The 20,515-nt window shown below is 41.1% G+C and overlaps 1 protein-coding gene and 1 long non-coding RNA gene across 17 annotated transcripts in view; one reads left to right on the plus strand and one right to left on the minus strand.

Moving 5' to 3' along the window:
• Window positions 1–20,515, minus strand: part of LOC103351327 (uncharacterized) — a 555,796-nt gene that overhangs the window by 390,332 nt on the left and 144,949 nt on the right. The gene's annotated exons all lie outside the window — the stretch shown is intronic.
• On the plus strand, window positions 386–20,489 carry LOC138845487 (olfactory receptor 6C74-like). The gene is made up of 4 exons (XM_070058315.1): window positions 386–457; window positions 933–1,163; window positions 15,308–15,362; window positions 19,339–20,489. Exons 1-4 carry the CDS (start codon window positions 386–388, stop codon window positions 20,325–20,327), a joined length of 1,347 nt encoding a protein of 448 aa, XP_069914416.1. The 3' UTR covers window positions 20,328–20,489.

Here is a 20,515-nt window from a genome sequence, read left to right on the forward strand (position 1 = left end):
AAGCGCCGGGGGCGTGGCGGGGGCGTGGCCTGTGGGCACCCGCGGTCTGGGGCGGGGTCGTCCCGCGCGTCCGCGCTCCCGCCCTTCCCAGCCGCGTGGGAGCTGACGGAGGAGCGGGTGCGCGGCGCTGTGGCTGCGGGGTCCCCTCTGTGGAGTTAATGCTCGCTCTGCCACCTGAGCTCGGCTTCCGCTCTTCCCTCTGGGGTCCGACCCTGCCTCCCCCGCCGTGGACCCCTCTTCCCGGGTCTCTCTGGCCCGGATCCCGAGGGAGCCGCAGAGTCCGGAGGAGAAGGGGCCTTCCTCGTGCGGAAGGTCCGCTGTATTTATTGCTCCTGTCACTTAGCTGTTGTTGGTGGGTGATTGCTTCTGCCTTTTTTCCCGCGTCATGCACTTTCCCAAGCTTGTTTTGTGGATGAACTTTAGGAAGGTATTGAAAAGTGAGGCAGATAGTCAGGCTGTGAGTTCTCCTGCGTCTCTAGCTGCCTCTTCTCTCGCGTTTCCTGCGCTCTGTTGATGGCCACCAGTAAGAGATTTCCCAAAGTCCGAGACACCTGGGTGCTAGGAAATGCTGCTCTCTGCAGTTCTCCCTTCGGTTTTGTTCTGATGGTTGTTTATTATTTCTTTTTCCTCTGTTTTCTCTCTCTCTCTCTTCTACCTCACACTGTAGGCTGAACTCTCGATGTAACACAGGGTTAATTATATGTATTTTAAAGCAATTGGAAAAAAAGATACCAGCTAAAAAAAGGGAGGGAATAAGAGATGGAGGAGTAGTCTGAAACTGTAAAAAAGGTATAGTTATGCATACAAGCATATAGACTTACCTCTAAGGGTACAGGCTAAGAACTACTCATGGGGCTCCAAACCCATAAGAATCGGTGGTATAAACCCATCTTCAATGTTACAGTGATCAACTTAAGTGTTAAAGGCAACAGATAGACCGGTCTAAGTTTAAAAGAGACTTCCTGGTTGGGCTGAAAGGCCTGCAAGAGCATCTCAGGAATGGAAATCTAAGACAGGATTTCCCAGTGCAGGAAATAAAACAACCACCACCCTACACGGAGGATCTCTACGAGACCTCAGAGGAAAGCAAGGGTCATCAAAGAAGGAGAGACTCTTCTCTGAAGGGAGAGGAGAACATCCTCCTTGCTTATGGCCGTGTCCAAGTAGCGAAAGAGCCTATGGTCACAAAAGGCCTCCACAGCCCTGACAGCTCAGGACAAAGCCTGGGGTGATCACTGACATCAGAAAAAAGAGTGTTAGTTGTTAAAGGAATAACAGTAGTCAATGTGCACTTGCGCCCCAGGTAGGACCTCTGTCCCTATTGAATTGACTACAAATTCTCTCCCCAAACTGTACTCTGTATATTGCGTGTGGGCATGGGGACAGATTGTTGACCTATATGATTAGCATAGAGATGGTCCTCTATATATAAAGTCATACTAAAAATGATCAATAAATTAAGAAGGAGATGGGAGAGGGAATGGGAGGTGGGAAGGGAGTGGGGATGGGGGCATGAGGGAAAGAACCACTGTATTCCTAAAGTTGTATATATGTAAAAATTCATTCATTAAATAAAAAAAAGATTATGCTTTCTAAAAAAAAAAGAAAAAGAAACTCAATAGTCTTCAAAGAAGAACACAAGGATGATACATCTGTTGGGAGCTCTTAGACAGAACTATAACTTGTGAGATGTAATAATATCCTCCATTTAATGCACTACAAGTAAGTGATTCTGGAGAACAGTTTCACTATTAAGTCCCATGATATAGCTCTTTGAGGACAGAAGGCAGTGCACAGTGACTCTCACTGTGTCTTTAAGAAATAACACTCTTATGTCTGACATCAGTGATCACCCAAGCCACTTGACATGAGCTGCCTCGGCTACAGAAGCCTTCTGGATCCACCTAGCTCAACAAGGCCATAAGCAAAGAGGAAATTCTCTCCTCCCTTCAGGGAAAGTACATCCTTCTTCAGGGGCCACTTCTTTCCACGGGGGTCTACCCTCAGGGGTCCTCTTTGTAGGACAATTTTTGCTCAAGTGTCTTAGATTTCCATGCCTGAAATGTTCTCATGGGCTTTCCAGCCAGACTGGAATGCCTTATGGGCAAATTCTGAGTTCACAGTGCTACTCATTCTATGAGTCTGCTGTATGGACCACTTTTCATGCTAGAGCCTCCACACATTTTGAATTCTGTCTATTATTGTTTCCAAACATTTCATCCTATTTATATGATCACTTTAACACTTGATCCATCTATATGTTCACTTTACCACTTAATCCTATCCATTTGTCTTTGTAACACTTAACCTGCTATTTTTATCAGGCAGCTTAAGGGATTTTGGGGTCTGATGGCAACTTGTTAAGCCGTACCCTTAGAAGTAAGGGATCTAATACTTGATCCATCACATGCTGCCTCCTAGTGTGCACGTTAGCAGGAAACTGGACGGAAAGCCCTTTGATGATTCCAACCCAGATACTCAAATATAGGATGTAAGGGGCGGGTGCCGTGGCTCACTCAGTTAATCCTCTGCAGGAAAATTTTTGAGCAAAGAAATACCTTCACAACATGAGTAAAAGAAACAAGCTTTAGCCCGGCACCATGGCACACTTGGCTAATCCTCCGCCTGTGGTGCCAGCATCCCATATGGGCACCCGGTTCTAGTCCCAGTTGCTCCTCTTCCAGTCCAGCTCTCTGCTGTGGCCCGGGAGGGCAGTGGAGGATGGCCCAAGTGCTTGGGCCCTGGACCCCCATGGGAGACCAGCAAGAAGCACCTGGCTCCTGGCTCCTGGCTTCACATTGGCACAGCGCCATCCGTGGCAGCAATTTGGGGAGTGAACCAATGGAAAGAAGACCTTTCTCTCTCTGTCTCTCTCTCTCACTGTCTATAACTGTACCTGTCAAATAAAAAAAATATAGGATGTGAGCATTGCCAAATGCATCTTAACTGTTGAACCAAATGCCAGTCCCAAAAAGCTCAAAATTTTAAGGTTTATATTTGAATGGATTTTATATTTGAATGGTTTATATTTGAATTGGGATTTTTTGAAATTTTAAATTTTGATGTATAAATAGATGTAGGAGTCTCCACTGTGGCACAGTGGGTTAAGCCACCACTTGAGACACTGGCCTCCCCTATGACTGCTGGTGGAGTCCCAGCAGCTCCACTTTCAGCTGATCCAGCTCCCTGTTGATGTGCCAGGGAAAGCAGTGGAAGACGGCTCAAGTCCTTGGGCCCTTGAGCTCCTGTGAGATACCCAGATGGAAGTCTGGGCTCCTAGCTTTGTCTTGGCCCAGCCCTGGCTGTTGCAGCCATTTGGGGAGTGAATGAATCAGAAGATGGAAGGTCTCTTACCCTCTCTCTGTAACTCAGCTTTTCAAATAAAAAATAAATCCTTAAGCATGCAAAAATGATATTGTAATGCACATTTGCATAGTGTAATGATTACTGGAGACCAGTAATTAAAAATATTCATCATCTCACAGTTATCCTTTATGTGCCTGCACATGGTAAGGACCCACAAAATCTACTCTTAGAAAATTCTAATTCTAATAGAGAATATAGCTCCATTAATAACTCAGATTCTCATGCTTGACTTCAGAACTCTAGATTTAGTTCTTCTGTATAACTACTACTTTGTACTCTTGGGTCAGCATCTCTCTATTCTTCCCACTTGACTCCACCACCTTGATGACCACCCTTATATTCTCTGTTTTGACATATTCAACTATTTTCCTTTTAGATTCCATACATAGCAGACATCACGCAGGATTACTGTTTCTATATCTATATAATTTCACTTTCCATAATATCCTCCAATTTCACCCAGTTTATCACAAATGACATGAGTTCCTTTATCTTTGAGTTGGACAGCATGCCATCATATAAATATATATACATATAATCATACATCTATCATGTACAATGTATTGCTACACATTATATATATATATGTATATACACACATAAATATCTTTACACAGGTATGTATGAGAATGAATCAAAAGGTTCAAGGGATTCCAAAGTGTCATGGAAAACCTGTAGTATCCTTTTGTTAAAGCACACTTTTCAAGCCATATATAGCCAGCAAGATATCTTATCCAGTCATCTGTTGATGGACAATTAGGCAGTTTTCATCTTGGCTATTGCAATCAGCTAGGGATTGCAGATATGTCTACTAAAGGTTGATAATTTTTCTTTTTTGCACTATATCCACAAGAAGGGTGGATGGGTCCTTTGAAAGCCCCTGGCTTTGCACAGGCCCAGCTCCAGCCGTTGCGACTGATTGGGGGAGTGAACCAGTAGATGGAAGACACCTCTCTTCTCTCTTCCTGTCTCTCTGTCACTCTGCCTTTCAAATAAATAAATAAATACTTTTAAAAAGAGTATCAAATTAATGCAAGGATAGTTAACATGGTCATAGTGCTGAATTATGAAGAACAGCACACACACACACATATTTGACCCATTCTATCATTCACTTGCTTAAGTCAGTTACTCAGTCCAGTTGTTTTCAATGATGAATAGTCTGTGTTTAATGGATATATATTTTTGCAATTCTCTTTCTTTACAAATCTTTACAATTCTAGTTGTCCCTGTGATGTAATCACATAAACACCTTGGTTGAAATCAAAGTCCTCTTGGCTTCCTTGATTTTGGAGGTTGACTTGAGCACTTAAAGACTTGAATTTGAAGCCCCTCTAGAAGTGATGCGTTATGAGATCTGGAACAAGGAACTGGATCTTTTGCCTGCTTTAGGAAATATAAAGAATTTGGGAGAAATCTAATCAGAGATGGGAAGAAGTCCAACTGTGACTATAACTGTTTCTAACTTCACCTATGAATAGGTCCCCACATTTGTGGAAGAAGTGAGGCTGTGATCACCTTTAGCACTAATGTGAATAACATTATTCAGACTTCATATGACATGTGACACATTTTTACAAAAGTACCACTTGAGCATGGTGTAGGGAAAAATTTTTTTTTTTTTTTGACAGGCAGAGTGGACAGTGAGAGAAAGAGAGAGAAAGGTCTTCCTTTGCTGTTGGTTCACCCTCCAATGGCCGCCGCGGCCAGCACGCTGCGGCCGGCGCACCGCGCTGATCCGATGGCAGGAGCCAGGTGCTTCTCCTGGTCTCCCATGGGGTGCAGAGCCCAAATACTTGGGCCATCCTCCACTGCACTCCCTGGCCACAGCAGAGAGCTGGCCTGGAAGAGGGGCAACTGGGACAGAATCTGGCACCCCGACCGGGACTAGAACCTGGTGTGCCGGCGCTGCTAGGTGGAGGATTAACCTAGTGAGCCGCGGCGCCAGCCGGTGTAGGGAAAATTCTATGACTTAATGGAAGATTTCAAGTTACAACTGTAATTTAGGTGGGATTGATGGAATGTAGACAAAGACCTGTAGTTGGAATTGGTTTGGTAAGCTGGTTCATGGCAAAGATGTTTTACCTTGGCCACATGGTTTCTTCATTGCGAGGATAATAAATGGCTGTGATGTGAAACTTCTAGGGATATAATCAAAAAATAATTTGAAGAATAGACTTAACTAACCATGCAAGTTTTTGTTTATGTGATATGTATAAAATTTCCATATGCTTTTGCTAAAGCTTGTTTCTTTTTTTTTTTTTAATTTTACAGGTAGAGTTACATACAGTGAGAGAGAGAAAGAGAGAGAGGGAGAGAGAGAGAGAGAGAGAGAGAGAGGTCTTCCTTCCATTGGTTTACCCCCCAAATGGCCGCTAGGGCTGGCACTGTGCTGATCTGAAGCCTCGAGCCAGGTGCTTCCTCCTGGTCTCCCATGAGGGTGCAGGGGCCCAAGCACTTGATCTATCCACCACTGCCCTCCCGGGCCACAGCAGAGAGCTGGACTGGAAGAGGAGCAACCGGGACTGGAACCTGGCGCCCATATGGGATGCTGGCACTGCAGGTGGAGGATTAGCCAAGTGAGCCATGGCGCTGGGCTAAATCTTGTTTCTTTTACTCATGTTGTGAGGGTATTTCTTTGCTCATAATTTTTCCTGCATAGTCATTGCCTTTTTTATGTCTAAAATTTGAAACTATATAATGGATCATCATTGAAAATCTACTTTGTAATAAATTCAAAAATACACAATAATTTTATTTTACTCTTTCCTACAAGTATATAGTGCATCATTAGAGAAATTACATTGTATTTGAATAACACAATTTGCTCACTACCGTTAATACTCCATAGACATGCCAAAATTTCCTTATCCATTAATCTGTTGAGGGATATTTGAACTGTTGCCACTTTTATTCAATGGTGAATACCACTGCTATGATATGTGTGTGCATGTATTTATTTGAATTCCTTTTGTAATACCCTTTCATATAGTCTCTGAGAGAAATTCTGGGGGAGTGGAAAGTGCGTCAGTTCCTCTAATAGGTATGGAGTTTCCTTTGTGAAAGGAACCAAAATGTTTGAATTAGATAGCAGTGCTGATTGCATAGTGTCTTGAGTGTACTGAATGTCACTGAATTCTTTAAATGCTTAGTTTTATATGTGCCTTTGCCTCAGTAACAACAGACATATCTGAGAGCTTTATAGTCTCTTGAAATTTAAAAAAAATATTTATATGTAAAGAGAACAGATTTCTTGCTTCTTGAAAACTTTTATTGAATAATAAAATAATATTTAATAATAAAATTTAAAAAATAATAAATATTTATTTAATAAATAGAAATTTTGAAAGTACAACTTCTGGATTATAGCAGTTCCCCCCACTCCCCCATAACCTCCCTCCCACCCGCAGACCATCCTATCTCCTACTCTCTCTCCCATTCCAAAGTACAGACTTCATGTATTTTATATACACCATTTAAAGCCCATGATCATGCTTCTTTCTCTCTCTCTTTTTTCCTTTTAATTTTTGCAATAACATACTTTTAATTTATTTTTACAATTACAATTTCATCCTCTACTAAATAAAGAATTTAACAAATAGTATGTAGAGAGACCAGTATTTAGGATGAGAATAAACAAGGCCTATAAACAATAATTCTGAAGAAGTCAGTTTCACCCAAACATATTTCTTTTATTTTATTCTATGCATTAGTACCAAAAATCAGAGAAAACATATGATATTTATCTTTTGGGGCTGGCTTATTTTGCTAAACACAATGGTCTCCAGCTACATCCATTTTGTTGTGATACAGGGGTTCATTTTTCTTTACAACTGAGTAGTATTCCATCATTTACATATACTGTAATTTTTTTAACTCACCATCAGTTGATGGACATTTGTGTTGATTTCCTATCTTACATATTGTGAGTTGAGCTGCTAAAACATGGGTACAGATAACTATTTCATATGCTGATCTCATGTCCTTGAGTCAGGAGTGGAATGATTGTGTTGTATGGTAGATCTCTTTTCATATTTCTGAGGAATCTCCGTACTGTCTTCCATAATGGTTTTACTAGTTTACATTACCACCAACAATGTATTAGGGTATCTTTTTTCCACACATCTTCACCAGCATTTGGTTTATTTTGAGTTTTGGATTCCATTCTAACTGGGGTGAGGTGAAAATGCACTGTGGTTTTTATTTGCATTTCTCTGATAGTTAGTGATACTGAGCATGTTTTTTTTTAAAAAAAAAAAAAAAACTTTTATTTAGTAGATACACATTTCCAAAGTATTGCAATGGCTTTTTCCCCCCCAAAACTTCCCACCCACCCACAACCCTCCCATCTCCCGCTCCCTCTCCCATTCCATTCACATCAAGATTCATTTTTTTTTTGACAGGCAGAGTGGACAGTGAGAGAGAGAGACAGAGAGAAAGGTCTTCCTTTGCCGTTGGTTCACCCTCCAATGGCCGCCACGGCCGGCGCGCTGCGGCCGGCGCACTGCGCTGATCCGATGGCAGGAGCCAGGAGCCAGGTGCTTTTCCTGGTCTCCCATGGGGTGCAGGGCCCAAGCACCTGGAACATCCTCCACTGCACTCCCTGGCCACAGCAGAGGGCTGGCCTGGAAGAGGGGCAACCGGGACAGAATCCGGCGCCCCGACTGGGACTAGAACCCTGTGTGCCGGCGCCGCAAGGCGGAGGATTAGCCTAGTGAGCCGCGGCGCCAGCCAAGATTCATTTTTGATTTTCTTTATATACAGATCAATTTAGTATATATGAAGTAAAGATTTCATTAGCTTGCCCCCACATGGAACACAAATTGCCAACTACTGTTTGAGCACTAGTCATATCATTAGTTCACATTGAATTACACAATAAGGACAGAGATCCTACATGGGGAGTAAGTGCACAGTGACTCCTGTTGTTGATTTAACAAATTCACACTATTGTTTAAGGTGTCAGCAATCTTCCCAGGCTCTAATCATGAGTTGCCAAGGCCATGGAAGCCCTCTGAGCTCGCCGACTTTGATCTTATTTCAACAAGGCCGTAGTCAAAGTGGAAGTTCTCTCCTCCCTTCAGAGAAAGGTACCTCCTTCTTTGATGGCCCGTTCTTTCAACTGGGATCTTACCTGCAGAGATCTTTCATTTAGGTTTTTTTTTTTTTTTTTTTTTTTTTTTTTTTTGCCAGAGTGTCTTGGCTTTCCATGCCTAAACTACTCTCATGGGCTCTTCAGCCAGATCCAAATGCCTCAAGGGCCGATTCCGAGGCCAGAGTGCTATTTAGGACATCTGCCATTCTATGAGTCTGCTGTGTATCCCGTTTCCCATGTTGGATCGTTCTCTCCCTTTTTAATTCTATCAGTATTAGCAGACACTAGTCTTGTTTATGTGATCCCTTTGACGCTTAGACCTATCATTATGGTCATTGTGACCTGAAATTGATCACTTGGACTAATGAGATGGCATTGGTACATGCAACCTTGATGGGATTGTATTGGGATCCCCTGGCACATTTCTAACTCTACCACTTGGGGCAAGTCAGCTTAAACATGTCCCAAATTGTACATCTCCTCCCTCTCTTATTCCCACTTTTATATTTAACAGAGATCGCTTTTCAGTTAACTTTAAACACCTAAGAGTAATTCTGTGCTAATTACATAGCTGAACCAATGGTATTAAGTAGGACAAACAAAAATACTAAAAGGGATATAGTATTAAATTGTGCATCAACAGTGATGATAAGGGCTGATAAAGTCATTGTTTCTCATAATGTCCATTTCACTTCAACAGGTTTCCTTTTTGGTGCTCAGTTAGTTATCACCAGTCAGGGCGAACAATTTGATATTTGTCCCTTTGGGACTGACTTATTTCACTCAGCGTGATGTTTTCCAGATTCCTACATTTTGGTGCAAACGACTGGATTTCATTGTTTTTGACTGCTGTATAGTATTCTACAGAGTACATGTCCCATAATTTCTGTATCCAGTCTACTGTTGATGGGCATTTGGGTTGATTCCAGGTCTTAGCTATCGTGAACTGAGCTGCAATAAACATTAATGTGCAGACAGCTTTTGTGTTTGCCAATTTAAATTCCTTTGGGTAAATTCCAAGGAGTGGGATGGCTGGGTTGAATGGTAGGGTTATAGTCAGGTTTCTGAGGAATCTCCAGACTGACTTCCATAGTAGCTTAACAGGTTTGCATTCCCACCAACAGTGGGTTAGTGTCCCTTTTTCACCACATCCTGGCCAGCATCTGTTGATGGTAGATTTCTGATTGTGAGCCATTCTAACTGGGGTGAGGTGAAACCTCATTGTGGTTTTGATTTGCATTTCCCTGATGGCTAGTGATGCTGAACATTTTTTCGCGTGTCTGTTGGCCATTTGGATTTTCTCTTTTGAAAAAATGTCTATTGAGGTCCGTGGCCCATCTCTTAAGTGGGTTGTTTGTTTTGATGTTGTGGAGTTTCTTGATCTCTTTGTAGATTCTGGTTATTAACCCTTTATCTGTTGCATATTTTGAAATATTTTTTCCCATTCTGTCGGTTGCCTCTTCACTTTCCTGACTGTTTCTTTTGAGTACAGAAACTTCTCAATTTGATGCAATCCCAATTGTTAATTTTGGCTTTGACTGCCTGTGCTTCCGGGATCTTTTCCAAGAAGTCATTGCCTGTGCCTATATCTTGCAGGGTTTCACCAACGCTCTCTAATAATTTGATGGTGTCAGGTCATAGATTTAGGTCTTTAATCCATGTTGAGTGGATTTTTGTGTAAGGTGTAAGGTAGGGGTCTTGCTTCATGCTTCTGCACGTGGAAATGCAATTTTCCCAGCACCATTTATTGAATAGACTATCCTTGCTCCAGTGATTGGTTTTGGATCCTTGATCAAATATAAGTTGGCTGTGCAAGACACTCTGGCAAAAAGATCTCTGTGAATGAGATCCCAGTGGAAAGAACAGGTCTTCAAAGTAGGAGGTACCTTTCTCTGAAGGGAGGAGAGAACCTCCACTTTGACTATGACCTTGTCTAAACAAGCTAAGAGTCGGAGAACTCAAGGGGCTTCCATAGCCTTGGAAACTCATGACTGGAGCATAGGGTGATTACTGATGCCATAAACAGGAGTGTCAATTTGTAAAGTCAACAACAGGAGTCACGGTGCACTTACTCCTCATGTAGGATCTCTGTCCTTAATGTGCTGTACATTGAGGCTTAATGCTATAATGAGTACTCAAACAGTATATTTAACTTTGTGTTTCTATGGGGGTGCAAACTGTTGAAATCTTTACTTAATGTATACTAAACTGATCTTCTGTAAAAAAAAAAGAAATTATCAATTCCCAACTTGACTCTCACTGGGATTAAACATGACAATAGGTCTGATCTGATTTCATCATCATTTTAAAAAAATCATCTATTATTTTTCACTTTATGTTTCTGTGTGGGAGCAAACTGTTTAAATCCTTACTTAATGTATACTAAGCTGATCTTCTGTATATTAAGATAATCAAAAATGAATCTTGATGTGAATGTAAGGGGAGAGGGAGGGGGAAAGGGGAGGGTTGTGGGTGGGAGGGACAGTATGGGGGGGAAGCCATTGTAATCCATAAGTCGCATTTTGGAAATTTATATTCATTAAATAAAAGATAAAAAAAATACACACACATATATATATACAGAAAAAAAATATAAGTTGGCTGTAGATGTTTGGATTTATTTCTGGTGTTTCTATTCTGTTCCGTTGGACTATCCGTCTGTTTCTGCACCAGTACCATGCTGTTTTGATTACAACTGCCCTGTAGTATGCCCTGAAATCTGGTATTGTGATGCCTCCAGCTTTGTTTTTGTTGTACAGGATTGCTTTAGCTATTCATGGTCTCCTGTGTCTCAATATGAATTTCAGCATCCTTTTTTCCAGATCTGAGAAGAATGTCTTTGGTATCTTGATTGGGATTGCATTGAATCTATAAATTGCTTTTGGGAGAATGGACATTTTGATGATGTTGATTCTTCCAATCCATGAGCGTGGAATATTTTTCCACTTTTTGGTATCCTTTTCTATTTCTTTCTTTAAGATTTTGTAATTCTCATTGTAGAGATCTTTAATGTCCTTGGTTAAGTTTATTCCAAGGTATTTGATTGTTTTTGTGGCTAATGTGAATGGGATTGATCTTAGAAGTTCTTCCTCAGCAGTGGAATTGCCTGTGTATACAAAGGCTGTTGATTTTTGTGCATTGATTTTATATCCTGCTACTTTGCCAAACTCTTCTGTGAGTTCCAATAGTCTCTTAGTAGAGTTCTTTGGATCCCCTAAGTAAAGAATCATATCGTCTGCAAAGAGGGATAGTTTGAGTTCTTCCTTCCCAATTTGTATCCTTTTAATTATTTTTCTTGCCTAATGGCTCTGGCTAACACTTCGAGAACTATATTGAATAGCAGTGGTGAGAGTGGGCATCCCTGTCTGGTACCAGATCTCAGTGGAAATGCTTCCAGCTTTTCCTCATTCAATAGGATGTTGGCCGTGGGTTTTTCATAAATTGCTTTGATTGTATTGAGGAATGTTCCTTCTATACCCAGTTTGCTTAGGGTTTTCATCATGAAAGGGTGTTGTATTTTATCAAGTGCTTTCTCTGCATCTATTGAGATAATCATATGGTTTTTCTTCTGCAGTCTGTTAATGTGGTGTATCACATTGTTTTGCGAACATTGAACCATCCCTGCATACCAGGGATAAATCCCACTTGGTCTGGGTGGATGATCTTTCTGATGTGTTGTTGCATTCTATTGTCCAGAATTCTATTGAGGATTTTTGCATCTATGTTCCTCAGGGATATTGGTCTGTAATTTTCTTTCAGTGCTGCATCTTTCTCTGGCTTAGGAATTAAGGTGATGGTGGCTTCATAGAATGAATTTAGGAGGATTCCCTCTTTTTGGATTGTTCTGAATAGTTTGAGAAGAATTGGAGTTAATTCTTCTTTAAATGTCTGGTAGAATTCAGCAGTGAATCCATCTGGTCCTGGGTTTTCTTTGTTGGGAGGGCCTTTATTACTGTTTCAACTTCTGAATCAGTTATGGGTCTGTTTAGGTTTTTGATGTCTTCCTGGTTCAATTTAGGTAGGTTGCATGTGTCCAGGAATCTATCCATTTCTGATAGGTTTCCCTGTTTGCTGGCATACAAGTCCTTGTAGTAATTTCTGATGATTCTTTTTATTTCTGTAGTGTCTGTTGTTACATTTCCTTTTTCATCTCTGATGTTATTGATTTGAGTCTTTTCTCCCTGTCTCTCTCTCTCTTTTTTAGTCAATTGGGTCAATGGAGTGTCAATTTTGTTTATTTTTTCAAAAATCCAGCTCCTCATTTGGCTGATTTTTTGTAATTTTTTTTGGATTCAATCCTGTTGACTTCTTCTCTGATTTTAATTATTTCTCTTCTCCTGCTAGATTTGGGTCTGGTTTGCTGCAGATTTTCTAGATCCTTGAGATGCATTGAAAGCTCATTTATTTGATGCCTTTCCAATTTCTTGATTTAGGCACCTATTGATATAAATTTTCCTCTTAGCACTGCTTTTGCTGTATCCTATAAGTTTTTATATGTTGTTCTGTTGTCCTCATTTACTTCCAGAAAGTTTTTCATTTCTGTTTTGATTTCTTCTATGACCCAGTGTTCATTCAGGAGCATGTTGTTCAATCTCCATGTGTTTGCATATGTTCTAGGGATTCCTGAGTTGCAAATTTCCAACTTCATTCCTCTATGGTCTGAGAAGCTGCATGGTATGATTCTAATTCTTTTGAATTTGCTGAGACTTGCTTTATGGCGTAGTATGTGGTCAATCCTAGAGAAGGTTCCATGTACTGCTGAGAAGAATGTAAATTCTTTATGTGTAGGATGAAAAGTTCTGTAGATATCTGTTAGATCCATTTGGGCAATGGTGTCATTTAAATCTACTGTTTCCTTGTTGATCTTCTGTCTGGATGATCTGTCTTTTTCTGAGAGTGGTGTGTTGAAGTCCCCTAGTACTATTGTATTGGGGTCTAAGTCTCCCTTTAAGTCCCTTAACACATTTTTTAACTAAACCGGTGCCCTGTAATTAGGTGCATATACATTGGTAATCATTATATCTTCCTGTTGAATTGATCCCTTAATCATTATATAGTGCCACTCTTTTTCTCTCTTAACTGTTTTTGCATTAAAGTTTATTTTGTCTGATATTAAGATGGCTATGCCTGCTCTTTTTTTATTTCTGCTGGCATGGTATATCTTTTTCCAGACTTTCACTTTCAGTCTATATGCATCTTTGTTCGAAAGATGTGTTTCTTGTAAGCATTAATAGATGGGTTTTGAACCTTAACCCATTCAGGCAATCTTTGCCTTTTAACTTGAGCGTTAAGACCATTAACGTTCAATGTAACTATTGATAAGTAGTGACTTTGCCCTGCCATTTTCCCAAAGATATTTTCTAGTATATGCTTTGAGCTTCCTATGATCTTTTACTGGTAGGTTTTCTTCCTTTACCTTCTTTCATATTGGTGGCTGTGTTTCTGTGTTTCTGTGTGCAGCACATCTTTTGCAAGTGGCAACAAATTATTTCAATTTCTGTTTGCTATGAAAGTTCTTTATTTCAGCTTCATTCACAAATGAGAGCTTTGCAGGATATAATATTCTGGGCTGGCAGTTTTTCTCTCTTAGCACCTGGGCTATATCTCGGCATTCCCTCCTAGCCTGTAGGGTTTCTGATGAGAAGTCTGCTGTGAGTCTAATTGGAAATCCTCTGAGAGTAATCTGACGTTTCTCTCTTGCACATTTTAGGATCTTTTCTTTATGTTTCACTGTGGAGAGTTTAATTACAACATGTCGTGGTGAGGATCTCTTTTGATCATGTTTATTGGGGGTTCTATGAGCTTCCTGTACCAGGATGTCTCTGTCCTTCTCCAAACCCGGAAAGTTCTCTGCTAGTATCTCACTAAAAAGGCCTTCTAATCCTTTCTCCCTCTCCATGCCTTCAGGAACTCCTAGAACTCGAATGTTGGGTTTTTTAATAGTATCCTGTAGATTCCCAACAATATTTTTTAAATTTCTAATTTCCTCTTCTTTTCTTTGGTTTGACTGTATACTTTCCTGTGCTCTGTCTTGTAAGTCTGATATTCTCTCTTTTGTCTCACTGACTCTGTTTTTAAGGCTCTCTAATGTGTTTGTCATTTGATCTATTGAGTTCTTCATTTCATTTGGATTTCTCTTCACCATCACACTTTCCTGTTCTACTAGTTCCTGGATTTCATTTTGATTCCTCCTTAAGATTTCATTTTCATGAGAGAGATTTTCTTTCCTGTCCATTAAGGATTTCTGTAGTTCAAAAATTTGTTTTTGAAAACTTCTAAATGTTCTTATTATAAATTTTTTGAAATATGTATCTTGCATTTCTTCTATCTCATCATCCTCATAATCTTGGCTTATGGTGTCTTGTTCATTTGGGGGTGTCATAATGTCTTCCTTGATCTTGTTCCCTCAGTTTCTGTGTTTGTTGCTTGGCATTGTGGAGATATTCTTTGGATTCTTCTTCCTTCGCTGTTGTGTTTTTTTCTTGTTATACTATGACTGTGTTAAGTGGACTTTCTGCTTTTGGAGGAGCCTTAGAGGCTTGAGGCTTGAGATGGGTGTGGCCAGAGAGCTTTGCTTTGTTCTTCAGGGCTAAGGGTGTGCCAAAGGTTACACACTCAGGTTAGGCGTGGTAAATCTCTCTCTCTCTTTATTTATTTATTTATTTATTTATTTATTTATTTATATTTTTTGATTCAGGAGGGAAGTAATACCTCACAGCTGAGTGGAATTGAAGGTAGTCAGCTTCCAGTCTCTGCCTTCTGTGGGTATATCATTCGTCTGCTTTTTCCCCAGGACCACAAAAAGAATCTGTTCTGCCCTCAGTATGGGCTCAAATTCTTCTGCAGTCTCCTGCTGGGTTGCCAAGGTTATGGAATTGTAGCGTCTCTGAAGAGTACTCACGTGAGTTCTCTCGCCCACCATTTGTTCCCCCCACTCAGTTCATTAGCTCCACCCTTTCACTAAGTCCTAATCTCCTGTTATTTCACACACACCCCCCCCAGTCAGGTTTTTCTGTTTGCCTGGGGGCAGGCGCAGCTCTCAGGTTGCGCACAGCCCTGAGGTCCCTAGCGCACCTTTTACGTAAGTCCAAAGTGACTCCTGCTCTTTGTCTCCTGCTTGCCTGTGTGAGGTGGGCAGAGAGAGACCTTACTGGTCCCCCCTTTTTTTTCCTCTCTCCTGTAGTTAGTCTGGTGAACTTTCCCTTGCGGGGCTTCAAGCCGGTTTCCCTGCCGATGTCTCGGGTTACAGGGTCACCTCCCCTTTCAGCACAGATTCCGTGGGCGTCCTTGCTCTCCCTGCAGGTCGTCTGTGTCAGATCCACTAGATCTGGAAGAGTTTCCTCTGCAATTTTTTCCCCAAGCATTTCCTGAGATTACCGTAATTCCACTTTTATTAACCTATCTTTACCCGGACTATCAGTGTGCATCCTCTCTATTCAGCCATCTTGGCTCCTCCCAGATCCTGAGCATGTTTTCAGCCCTCTGTTGGCCATTTGTATTTCATTTTTTGAAAAATGCGTATTCATATTCTTAGCCAATTTCTCTTTTTAAATATTGCTAAAGGTTATTTTTAAAGGTTTATTTATATATTTATTTGAAAGCCAGAGTGAGAGAGAGAGAGAGAGAGAGAGAGAGAGAGAGGCAGAGAGAGAAATGTTCTATCCACTGGTTCACTGCCCAAATGGCTGCAGTGGTCAAAGCTGGGCTGATCAGAAGCCAGGAGCCAGAAGTTTCTTCCAGATCTCCACATGGATGCAGGGGTCAAAAGACTTGGGCCATCTTCTGCTGCTTTCCCAAGTGCATTAGTAGGGACCTGGTTTGGAAGTGGAGCCACTGGGACTTGAACTGCTGCCAGTATGGGATGCTGGCACCACAGGCAGCAGCATTACCTGCTGTGCCACAGCAGTGGTCCCTCTTAGCCCATTTCTTAATCGGATTGTTTTTGTTGTTGCTGAGTTTCTTGAACTCCTTATATATACTGGATATTAATCCTTCATCAGATGTATAGTGTGCAAGTATTTTCTCCTATTCTGTGTGTTGCCTCTGTACTTTACTTTTCTTTGCTGTGCAGAGACTTCTTAGATTTATGTAATCTCATTTGTCTATTTTGGGCTTTATTGCCTTGGCTTCTAGGGTCTTATGGAAGAAGTCTTTGCCTATGTCAGTGTTTCCCCTATATTTTCCTCTAGTAATTTCCTGGTTTCACATCTTAGATTAGATCCCTATCTATTGTCAGTTGATTATTGTATAGGCTGTAAGGTAAGGATCTTGTTTCATACTTAGCATTTTGTTTATGCTTGTGACAGATACTTGGTTTTCCTTCATCTGAGAATGTCTTTATCTTCACTTAACTCATAAGTATTTATAATTCTATATACTGACATTTCTTTTCTTTACCACTTGAAAATATTGTGTTATTTCTTTCTAGCCTCTGTGGTGTCAGATGTGAAATTCACTGTCATTTGAGTTATTTTTCCTCATAGGTAACATATTGTTTCTCTCTTTCTGCTTTCACATTTTCTTTGTCTCTAATTACTAGAAGTTTAACTACACTGCGTCCTGGAAGGAGCTTATTGAGTTTATCCTATTTGGGATCTGTTGATCTTCTTGAATCTCTTGGGTTTGTTTATTTCCAGATGTGTAACAATCTTGCCTTGTTTCTGCTCTTTGTAGGATTTCAAAAATGTGATTGATCTTTTCCATAGTCCCACAGACCCACTAGGGTCTGTTTACATTTTATCATTCTCTTTCTGGTGATGACATTGGTAATTAATTTCATTCTGCGTATAATCCACTAATATTCCTCATTCTGTACCACCCATTTGCTGTTGCACTCATCATTGAGTTCTTAAATATTCACTTACTGTCCTTTTCAGCTCCAAAATTTTTTGTTTTATTCTTCTTTATGTCTTCTGTTTCTTGGCTGAAACATTCTGCATTATTGCTGAGATTTTCATTTTTCAGAATTTAGTTTCAGCGTTTTTGAATTCCCTTTGAAGCATTTTTATGATAAGTGCTTTAAACTTTTATATAATTCATGTATCTATGTCATCTTGATGTTGATACTTTGGATGTCTTTACAATCAAATTGAGGATTTTTTTTAGTTTTTGTTATTACAGCGATTTTTAATGAAACCTGGAAATTTATTTTGGGCATAATGTTATGAGACTCTGGCTCTTAATTATAGCCTAACTTTGCACTGCTCTGCCAGAGTTAGGGGGAGCTACAACTCGATGCAGCCGGGAGAGGATGCAGTTTTCCTATTTGACCTATCTACCACCACCTTAGTAACATAATGCAATCGGGACTTTATAAACTATATTGTTATTATAGTAACTACAGGCGCCCTACTTTCAAAGACTTTTCCTGGGAAGAATTCAGACACCTGTAAGTCCATATTATTATATTTGCAATCGTAATGAAAGAGCAAATGTGAGGCTTGTATAATAAGTTTTCTATTTCCAAGAGTACCCAATTAGTATCCAACAGAGATCCTGGAGGGACACTGGTCTCTAGATGGCTTTGTTCCATCTTCTCCTAATGATGTCTGTGGCCAATTGTCCTGGTAGATCCTAATTGGTGTCAAGAGACAGGCCAGTGACAAACCAACAATGGGACAATTCCATATAACTTTAATTTCTTCTCTCAACAGCATGAGTGTCCTCCTGTCTACTGAGGTAAGAATAGGAGACCCAATCCCCGAACACACGACATATACTCATGATCTATGTGTAACACACCAGGTTAAGTCAGGAGCCAATTTCTTGTCCCTTTGCTATCCTGGGTCATTTTTCTCCAGGAAGCAAGTTCTTTTGTTGGAGCCGGCTGATTCAGGAGTAGGAACATGTTGGGGATCTGGGAGACCTGGGGCCTCTAATGAGGCTATGAGATCCCTTTGGTGGTGCAAGTGGACTCACACCCAAGTTCTAAAGTTTGGAGAGAGGATGTGCTCCCCTTTTTTTATTTCAGTGGCACGTTTGCCACTCAGTTATAACTTCAGCCTCCCCTGTTTTGGAAAGCTCTGGATGCACGGAAGATAAAGAGCTCACATGATATACACATTGAACTTCTCTCTGGGACAGCATAGGGGCATCTCAGTGCAAGTCTTTTTGTTTGTTTTCATACAGTACTCAGAGCCCAGCCCAGCATCTTGATTTTTTTCAGAAGTGTGAAGATCTACAGGTGCAGCATTGTTGACTGGGAACTCCATGTGGATGGAGTTTAATTTCATTTAATCGTAGTAAGATGAAGCAGAGTCCCATTCCTCTTTGAGTAGATCTCATAGATTAAAAGGATTGGGGGCGTTGGCATTGGTTATACTGAACTTCAACCTGCACTGTGACGTAAGATGCTAGCAACATATAGAAGCTTTCCTGCCATACAGCAGTGCTAGCTCCTACATCATTTTTACATAGACTTGGAGCTATAGACAAAGTTGTAATTTATCCAGGTTTTAGGGCTGCATTCATTTTATTCATAGATAAAAATTATTTTTGTATAATAATGGGAAAAATCTATACAATAAGATGCTAGATGGAATGCTTGCTTCCCATATAGAAGTTCCTGTGTCAGTTTCTGGCCATATTACTAACTCCAGCTTCCTCCCTATAGGAGAGTGGTAATGGCTACTTAGATGGGTCCCTGTCACCAACTGGGACACCAGATTCAGCTCACACTTCATGATTATGGATTGGCAGAGTTGGAGCTGTTGTATACATGGGAGTTGACGGGTGTGAAACAATGGCTAGGAGGTTTCTCACTTTGAAAGAGATAACATGAAAATATTAACAAAAAGATTTAAAAAAGTATTCTCATATAAAAAGGGCCATTACCCAGGCCATATATGTTTAATGATATAAAGTTCTCCTTTCTTCAGTCTTGAGACAGCAAGAGAATTTGGTGAGAAGTAATGATGGAAAGAAAAAGCTAATGATGCTGGATGCATGGAACAGGACAGCAGTCCAGGAGTTCATCCTGGAGGGCTTCCCTGCTGTCCAGCACCTGGGGAAAATACTGTTCCTGGTGCACCTGCTGGCGTACCTGGCCTCCATCATGGGAAACACGCTCATCATCACCATCACCTGGGCTGACCATCACCTCCACACACCCATGTACTTCTTCCTCAGCACTTTCTCCTTTGTGGAATCCTGCTTCATAACCACGGTGATTCCTAAACTGCTGGCCATCTTCCTGTCAGGGAGGCAAGCCATTTCCTTTGCTGCCTGCTTCACACAAACTTTTTTCTTTTTTTTCCTGGGGTCAACAACTTTCTTCCTTATGGCAGTGCTGTCTCTGGATCGGTACCTGGCCATTTGCAGACCTCTGCGTTACTCCAGCATCATGAGCCCCAGGGTGTGTTCCCTGCTGGTCACTGCCTGCTTCACTTTGGGATTCCTCTTCATGGTGGTCCCAGTTGTCCATCTTTCCCAGTTGTCCTTCTGTGGCCCCAATGTCATCCCCCACTTCTTCTGTGATTTTGGGCCCTTGGCTAAGCTCTCCTGTTCTGATACCAGGTCTGTTGAAATGCTGTTCTTTGATGTTGCTTTTTTGGTTATTTTTACATCCCTCCTTGTAACCATCATCGCATACAGCAACATCATAGTCACCATCGTGAGGCTCCCATCAGCCAAGGAGCGGCAGAAAGCTTTCTCCACCTGCTCGTCTCACCTCATCGTCCTCTCTCTCATGTACGGCAGCTGTCTGTTCATCTATGTGAAGCCAAAGCAGACGAGCAGGGTGGACTTCAATAGACAGGCTGCTCTGGTGAACACGGTGCTGACCCCAGTGCTGAACCCTGTCATCTACACCCTGCGCAACAAGCAGGTGCACCAGGCTCTCAGGGGTGCCCTGTGCAGGGGGAAGTAGAACCACAGCTCCTCAGTGGAGGGTGCAGCATTTCCACAGTTGAATCCAGAATTTCCTGCATGTACCAAACTTCAGCACATTTGTACATATTTTTTCAATATTTATTTGCTTGAAAGTCAGAGTTACACAGAGAAGGTGAGATGGAGAGAGAGAGAGAGAGAGAGAGAGGAAGTCTTCAATCCACTGGG

The sequence above is a fragment of the Oryctolagus cuniculus genome, chromosome 15 (genome assembly GCF_964237555.1).
Source record: "Oryctolagus cuniculus chromosome 15, mOryCun1.1, whole genome shotgun sequence".
Classification (NCBI taxonomy): domain Eukaryota; kingdom Metazoa; phylum Chordata; class Mammalia; order Lagomorpha; family Leporidae; genus Oryctolagus; species Oryctolagus cuniculus.

What these genes read in the sequence shown, in the direction of transcription:
- LOC138845487 (XM_070058315.1), top strand. Translation starts at nt 386, where the DNA reads ATGCACTTTCCCAAGCTTGTTTTGTGGATGAACTTTAGGAAGGTATTG. An exon ending in GTGAGGCAGATAGTCAGGCT is followed by an intron (nt 458 to 932) that starts GTGAGTTCTCCT and finishes TAAAGGCAACAG; the next exon opens with ATAGACCGGTCTAAGTTTAA. An exon ending in CGTCTCTGAAGAGTACTCAC is followed by an intron (nt 15,363 to 19,338) that starts GTGAGTTCTCTC and finishes TCCTTTCTTCAG; the next exon opens with TCTTGAGACAGCAAGAGAAT.